The following is an 8,818-nucleotide window of genomic DNA, read 5'->3' as shown; positions in this document are numbered from 1 at the left end:
CTTACCCCAGGCCACCCCCCACATTATATCTGAACGTATCCACTGACGTATTGACCATCATATTAAATTTTTATACACCATTGTGTTTTATGTGCAAGCATGGTCTCCCTGTTATCTTGCAGAAGAGGCGAGCACTTCTGCTGTGTGTTACGTTTGATCAGCTGCTCCGAATAAGAGCTCGAGTCTAGTGGGGTTGCGTCACTTGTTCTAGCATTGAAGTCTCAGATCTGGAGGAAGCTGAAGCTGAAGCGGCCAAAAGGGAGAGAGAGAGAGAGAGAGAGAGAGAGAGAGAGAGAGGGAGGGAGGGGAGGAATAAGTTTTTTTGGAAGGGAGGCAGGAAAGCCAGTTCCTGCAGTCCACAATATATGTTTTAATAAGATTTTGAACTAGTTTGTTATAGCACATTATTTTAATATATTCTTTTAAATGAAAAAATGGAGCTGCTGTGCTACGAAGTGGATACCATCAGGAGAGCTCGTCCAGACCCAAATCTACTGTACGATGACCGGGTTTTGCAAAACTTGTTAATCCTAGAAGAACGATTTTTGCCTCAGGGTTCTTATTTTAAGTGCATGCAGAAAGACATTCAACCTTTCATGCGGAGGATGGTTGCAACTTGGATGCTAGAGGTTTGTATGAAGAAAAGTTCCCGTCCGTGGTTGCCATTCTCATTCTCGTATGGTTCTTTTATTTTCGACTTGTGATCACACCGTAGTACAAAGAGAGGCGAGGAAAGACTGATCTCGTTTGTACTGCTTTCAAGTTTGTTAGATTTTTCGGGTTAGCAGTAAAAAGTTATCTGTTGCAGCGCAATCAGAAGTGCCCCCCCAGCTCCCCCCATCAGCAATCGAGCTTGTGAGCCGACTAGACAAAGTTAGGCAATAATGGAGAAAATGTGGTGGGAATGGGTCATGTCGAATTACTGTTTTAAAGTGTGTTCCGGATCCAATCTAGAATAATCTACAGTAATATATACATTTAAATCATTTTCCATGCACACGTATGCATTTCAATACTTACTCCAATATCGCCATGTTGGTTTCCACTACCGACAGTGCAGCTCGTGCCTTTTTTCCGATGGGCTTTTCTCTTCTTAAAACTGGATAACAGCTATTAAAAAGCACATAGAATGACAGACAATCGCTTTCCCCATCAGCTGCTCTAGAAAGTTTTTTGTTGAAACGTGTCATCTATTTTTTACAAATTTTCCAAACTATTTATTCCTGTGTTCCGCTGCGGGCCCCAGTCCTCGTTGACTTTTACTAGATCTTTTTAAAATCGTCACTATGGAATTATGTTCAGCGTTGGGTGCTAATCTCATTGATTCTAATCAAAATTGCACTGATCGTAAAGTAGATATTCGGAGGTACATTTTCGTGTCAAATTTGTTCATTTTTTTGCTTCCTGTGATTTTTAATAATTTTTTGAAATAATTATTTCAAGGCAGCGGTGACGCACTCGGCATTAAACGCATGACATTAGAGTTTATTTTCACTTTTTTTTACTTCTCAATCAAATCGTACAACCACATTAATTGTCGGGAATGAAGCGGGGGGACGTTTTTGACATTTGGACGTGAAAATGCGACACTAGAAGAAATTATTTATATTTTTAAATATTTTTTGAAAATATGACGAAGTCAAAAATGGTATGCTGCGGGGTGTTTCTTTGGCTGGAGTGATTGTGACTTGAATTTATTTCTTTGTGAATGAACCGAAGGAATGCGAGTCAATTGACAGCCCGTGTCAGAGACTTCTTCCCAAACCTTCACGGAATGTGTCATTTTTTAAATCTGAGTGGTTTTATCTTGTAAGCGATGGTGTCGGCTCGTTTCATCCGACCGGGAAGCATGTGTAATTAAAAATAGATGTGTGTGTGTGTGTGTCTGTCTGTTCGTCCAGAAGAAAATGTTGTGAACAGAATAAAGGTTAACACATTTATCACTTTTTAAAACTTTGGCACATCAAAATGTTTTAATCCGTTTAAATGTTCAAAACTCAAAAGCAATATCAGACTTCTTCCTGTTTTAAGCAAACCTCTGTAAAACTTGTTTTATGTTATTTATTTTGCATTTGTTTGTCTCTCCCACTAGGTATGCGAGGAACAAAAATGCGAAGAAGAAGTTTTTCCTTTGGCTATGAACTATTTGGATAGATTTTTAGCTGTGGTACCAATCAAAAAACGTCATCTACAGTTGTTGGGGGCAGTTTGCATGTTCTTAGCATCCAAATTGAAAGAGACTTGTCCATTGACGGCGGAGAAGCTTTGCATCTATACTGACAACTCTATCAAACCAGAGGAGCTGCTGGTAAGCAGCTACTACTTTTTGTGATTTCCCATTTACAAGTATAGTTCCACACTCCCGGAGTGTTATTTATTTAGTGATAAGATTTATTTATTTATTTATTTATTTGCCCACCTAGCTTTGAGAACGTTTCGATGAAAGACGTAAAGTAACATCTGCGTAAAGAAAACACTTGTATCGTGTGGGACAGGCAAATGATTAGGTCATCCCAAAAAGTCCGAATTATTGATTTGATCTTTCAGATACCTTGATGATATTCGAACAACCTTTTAACGCTTGCCGTTTAGAAAACCATTTTCCAATTCTTTTTTAAATAAAGCCATTCAGTTGTCATTTTTTTCAAAAATTAATATTAAAGTGGAATGATATCTCAATAAATAAACTGACATCAAAAGTTTCAGTTGATCAAGGTGTCAAGAACAGAAACCACAACAGAATATATGAGTTGGTCTGTAGCGCCATCTAATGGCAGCTATTCTACAGTCTTAATAGCGCCAGGTTTTGAAAAGTGGTCAGCAGCTGGATTGAAGCCATCCAGAGGTGGTCTCGCAGGAGTTATAACAAGAATCTTTTTTTTTTTTTTTTGGTTTTAGTGGATATTATGTGACATACTGGTAATGTAAATTAGTTGACTTAAAATGGATTAACACCTTCTCCTTAGTGTGCATTTAGCAAAAAGAATTTTAGGTATTCTTACCAATGTTTAATTCATGCACCAAATTATAGATTTCAATTTGTGGACAGTTACATCCAGACTTATTTTCCATCATAGTGGAGGAGATATGCAGAACTTTCTGAAGGACCAGTTCTTTGGGGGATTTCCCATTGAGGCAGTGGGTCTGCCCCTTGTCTCTACCTTTCTTGTTTTTGAACGGCTTGTTTTAAGTCACTTCTGGAACAGGAAGCTTGAAAACTACAAAATTAGTCACAACTCCTTTTTAAAGCATATTGTGAAATGGACTTGAGACAGTTTTCTTGTAAACCTAAACTTTTCTGCAATTTTTAGTAATCTTTGTAAGCTATGAATAATATCATAAGGTCAATTACTGTTTTGGAGTTTCCAGACATCAACTTGGAGAAAAGAAGGGTAAACCTTCTGCTTGTCCATAATATCATGTTTCAAGATGGTTAGAATGAACAAAGACATATTATTGCAAATAAACTTTAATTATGCATACTTTTAAATTATACCTACAATCACAAAATTGTAATTTCTATGACTATTACCTATTTGCTTTGTGAATAATTCATTTTAATTATAAATGTCTACTTTGGCTGTTTTTAATACTCATGGTGACTTTTTTAATGATTTTATAAGATAACATTACTTTCTCAAATCCATATAATGCATTAAACAGTCACAGGGGAAGGCACTCAAGCCTATTCCAGAAGTACTGGGTGAAAGGCACAATCCAGCCTCACACATACTTTAAAATTCTTTTTCACTTATATACTTTAGACTTTGCATAATTATATATCTGAAGTAGATAGTTTTGCAAAAGTAAATTAATGATATGCAACATGATTGAAATACTAAACTGAAAATTGGGTTGCATTTTTCAGAAGATACATTTCAATAGAAAAGTATCTGTGAATTAAAATTAGATAACAGAATTTAAAATTGCAGCAAAATAATATGTGAAAATTGTATTAACTTAAAGACAATTCTGTATGTGCATGAGAATTAAGATAACTGAGACCTTATAGTAAAGTGATACAGGAAAAGTGTATTAGCAATAGTTTTTCAGCCTTATATAGGAAATATCTGTCTATTATGTAGTATCTTTTCTATCTATCTATCTATCTATCTATCTATCTATCTATCTATCTATCTATCTATCTATCTATCTACCTGCCATTTAGAAACCAAAACATATGCACTCTCCCATAACAGTAGATGGAATTAAGATATTTTCTGGACATAAAAGATAAATTTTATATGGTGACACGTAGTCTGTATTATAGCGTTAACCTGAATAAAATTTACACAGTGCTACACATAACAATAGCAAGAGTGAAATACTGTATTTCATAGTGTGCCAGATTTGTTTTAGTTTGGCCTCACTCCTACATTGATTTATGTCAACCTGATAGCACCATATCATTAGGCATTTTGAACCCTGTTAAGATCTTGTTACTTGTTAAAGTTCTTTTCTCACATCCTAAAGAGGTCCATAAGTGTCAGTCAGATCATGTGTTTCAGTGTGCCCTGCCCAGAGTTGGTTCCTGGCTGGCAACAGTGCCACCAAGATAGGCTCCACCCCTCCATGACTGTGGACTGAACTAATAAGACATGAAAATGGGAATATGGGTCTTGCTTTGCCTTTGAAATTAATGAAAAATTAGGAAGAAAATCAGTAGAAATTGCTAGAGAATTCTATTTTAGTAGGAAGAATATTTGCAACTTGCAGATGCAGTAAGCATAGTATTAAAATTGCACAATAGTGGAAATATTGCGAAGAAGTTCGTTAACATGTTTCTCTTATTTTGACAGGACTGGGAGCTGGTTGTCTTAGGAAAATTGAAGTGGAATCTGGCAGCAGTGACTCCACACGACTTCATTGAACACATTGTCAGAAAGCTGCCCCTTCCCACAGAGAAGCTGCCTTTGATTCGCAAGCACACACAGACGTTCATTGCTCTCTGTGCCACAGGTAATGAGAATCCTTTCGCCACAGCCAAGCTCTGTTCGCACTTGTTGAGGACAGCCATTGGCACGTTGCTAGGCAAAGTTGTTACCGTGCTTTGTTCCTTTATCTTTTCAGTCAAAAGGAACTCGCTGTAGGCACCAAGGAGTTCCATCTTTGTCAGTTCTTTTGATGAGCAGCCAATTTGTGTTTATGTGGTATGATGGCTGAAAGTCGTTTTCTGGTGGGTGTGTGTGTACATGGGTGGAGTGAAGAGTCATGGTGAACAAGCCTGGGGATAAAAGGAAATCTAACAAAGTCACAACAACCTGTTTTTTGTACAGTTAAAATGATCATTCTAATAAAAAACAGCATTATGTGTATAGTTTCAGAAAGCAGATTGTTACTTGACCTTGGTAAAGAGTGTATGTGCAAATTAAAATACACTTTTGTGGACTATTTACATCTTATTTATTTAACTAAAATCCACTTGTTTCTTTATATAATGATCATGAAGATGCTTAGGGCTCTTCATGAAGAAGAAAGCTGTATGATTTGTCCAGCTTTAATCCATTGTCACATATGATGTCATAAGCACCAAACTTGTTCATTTTTAATGAGCATTTTGTGGATTCAGGACGGGATCACCATTTTGCCATACCTGCTGTCATGTATCATTAGGTATATTAAAGCAAGCTCAAAACAAGGGGAAAAAGTACTGTGCCGTGAAGGAAAAGAATAACTTTCAAGTCTAGGAGGACTCCTCAAGGCTGATCATATTCTAAAGTCCAAAGTAAAGTTAAAAATACACAACTTCCTTAACATTGGCATGTCTCTGGAACAGGTCTATAGATTCATAGGGAAATTATGATTTTTCTTTTTTTGATATGCTTTGTTAATCTAAGTACTTAATAAGTACAATATGTAGTCATAGCCATGCCAGATGTTTCTCCAACGATGTTCTGAATAGGCCCCAGTTACTTGGCATAGGTTGTGGCCTTGAACCCTTTTATTACATTTCTTTACTGGTGGAAATCATACATTCAGTTATGGCGCATGTTGCTTTTGTTTTTCTTGGGGTTAATAATCTGTATCGTTATGATGGCAATACTGTTATACTACCATTTTGTGTCAAGGACCATTGGTGTTCCTTGTTGTTTCTTAATAATTGCTCCCATACATGAAATGCATATTGCTACATAGTGACATAATCAGAAATGGACTATAAAAGATGGCACCACAGTAAGAATTTTGGCATAGTTGTGACCACAAAACGTCTTTGAAAACTATATTGATTTTTCTAGAGTAGTTAAGGGAAAGAAAATATAGTTATTATGAGATGTTTGGTATGTTATTTTACACATAGTTTCTGGTTTACTATCCTGCCTGGTTTGTTTGTTCAGATACCTGCCCCTAATTTGACATTTCTGCCTGCTCCTTTTTGGATCTGTTTTGTTTCCTGACCATTTATTCTGTCCTAGAATATCATTGCATTGCTCGGTTCACAAGCATGTAGCGTTCAGACAGCAAAATTCACAGGAGCACTTTCATCATAATGAAGTTTGGATATAAAACCAAATTGATGATGCTGTCATTAGAAATTTCTCACCACATATGCTCTTCCCTTTTGGTATATTTCTCTGCATAGAAATATGCAAATGAAAATAAAAGTTTAGCAACCACTTATTGATTGTCAAGAAAATCAATTTTCATCTGTCTTTTTTTATACCATTAAATCATTCAAGGCATATTTTAAATGGATTTTAGTACAAGGACACTCTAAAGGATTATGATTTCACATTTGAGCAAGGTTATGACATTGTCCCAAGGATCAATATCTGAACACCTAGTGTAGGGAAGAGACCATTATTAACATTACTTTTACAAGGTAAATTATTTAAAAAGACATTATTATTGCTTAATATACATTTCTTGAGTTATTTGTACATGTGTTTATGGGCAACAAGATCATACTCCACATAATAAAATACAGATTCAATTTTGTATGCAGCATAACTGCGCACAAATATTTCCTTTAAAGATAATACTATTGTTTGCCTCTAAGAATATCAACCTCAACTACTAGTTACAAAAACACAGAGGCAGTTTTTGAATATGATAAAGAACACTCTCCTCTGAAGGAATGTTTTTACTAAGCAGAATAAAAATGATAAAAGTGTTTTTGTGCCTATCTAGTCCTGTGCCTTTTACCATTGTTGAAGATAATGGAAGACGCTAATCCAGAGCTAAACCAGCTGTGACCTTTTTCAAATACATGTAGTTAGGGCCACATTTAGCATTTTATTTAGTTATTGTTTTACAAATACCCATTACAGATAATTAAATTACAGATTTATGTCTGCAAAATGTAACACTAAAATATTCAGTTCCAAAATTGTGGCTATTTATTTTAAATTCTGAAAGAACAGATTAACAAACAAAGTACCAGTTTTATTATACACAACTGTTCCATCCATACAAAAAGTCAAGCTTTCTGATAACAACCTATTTTTCAGATTAAGCTATATATATATCCAATAGACATATGCCCAGTGTTTGTGGGTTTCAAATGGAGAATGGCCAGAAATAGCAATCTAAATGACATTGAGTAGAGGGTGATTGGTGTAACTATGTGTGCACTGCACTTCAAACTCAATGGTGTCTTTTCTGTTGAGAGAGTTCCAGTGGTCAAACTGCAGGCCTATGATCAGAAGGAGCAGATTGATACGAGAGGAATAGTCCTTCAAGTTTTCAGATAGACCTGAAATATCAAAAGACATGTCAGAATTCATAAAATATATCAGATTCTGTCCCAGATAGTGTGTATCAACTGACCACCTCCCTGGCTTTTCAGTTTGTCCACATAGAACAAGAAAGTGCATTTCAAATTGTGTAGGATCAGAAACACTTCAGTGTTACAAGGTAATGAATGGCTAGAGGAGTGCACTCCTGATTTAAACTTGCTAGGTCCTCTCAAATTGAAAAGACAACAAACTGAATATCACAGCAATGTTTTACTTTGTTGCTCATTAGGTGTTACTCTTCCTGGACAATGCTTACCCATCTCACACTGTTTTTTTCTGAGAATATACAATGTCTAAAGGAAATGAACAGTAGCATAAAGATGACTGTAGTGTATAGTGTGTGGGCTTCTCAGTTACTAGATCTTCCACTTGTCTGTGGGATGAAGTGAAACAAACTCTCATCATACGGTACCCAGAGGTTACACAAAGCAGTCACATCTGCATGGGTCAAAACCAATAACACCTGATTAATTTACACAGTTATGGCTGTTAAGAAAAAAATAATAACTTAGTATTAGCTATTTGTTCCTACATAACCAGAAATGTAATATGTCTATTAATGCAAGATTTTTAGCGTTATAGGGTCAATAGTGCCAAATGTACAGAACAGACTTAAATTCTTACTTGTATGTGCTATTCCACATGCAACACGTCACCCTTCCTTGCCACCCTTGCCTTAAATAATTGTATTCATTAGAACAATTTTCACTTAAAGGGCCATTCGGCACAATGATGCACATCAATCCTATTAATCTAAAGTAATTCAGTTTATCATTATATTGCTCATGTCCCATTAACATAATCGTTGTAATGCTGATTTATTGTTTAAATAAAGCACTAATTAATATTCTGAGAAACATAATACAGGTGTCCTGAAGAGTTTTATTAACTAGTTCCTAAAACAGGTAATAGCAGTTACAGTCTTGTGTAACTAAATAGTTACTCAGTGATCCTCTAATTCATTCAGTTCTTTCCCAAATCTACTTCAGACCTGGTGGGTCGTAATGACTGCAGCTTTTTGTTCTAGTCCAGATGCTTCCTTAAAACACGATCCTTGTCAGTAGTGGAACTTATTATATAAT

At 35.8% G+C, this 8,818-nt stretch overlaps 1 protein-coding gene across 1 annotated transcript; it reads left to right on the top strand.

The window, feature by feature from the left end:
* Nucleotides 1-323: 323 nt before the first annotated feature.
* On the top strand, nt 324-4,959 carry LOC120522242 (G1/S-specific cyclin-D2; the record flags this gene model as incomplete). Its single annotated transcript, XM_039743306.1, has 3 exons — nt 324-629; nt 2,093-2,308; nt 4,800-4,959. Coding segments are annotated over exons 1-3 (571 nt in total), but the record flags the coding sequence as incomplete, so codon positions are not given.
* Nucleotides 4,960-8,818: the final 3,859 nt, after the last annotated feature.

The sequence above is a fragment of the Polypterus senegalus genome, unplaced genomic scaffold (assembly GCF_016835505.1).
Source record: "Polypterus senegalus isolate Bchr_013 unplaced genomic scaffold, ASM1683550v1 scaffold_1628, whole genome shotgun sequence".
NCBI lineage: Eukaryota > Metazoa > Chordata > Cladistia > Polypteriformes > Polypteridae > Polypterus > Polypterus senegalus.
Note: the sequence above shows the minus strand (reverse complement) of the source record. Positions and strands in the feature narration are given on the sequence as shown.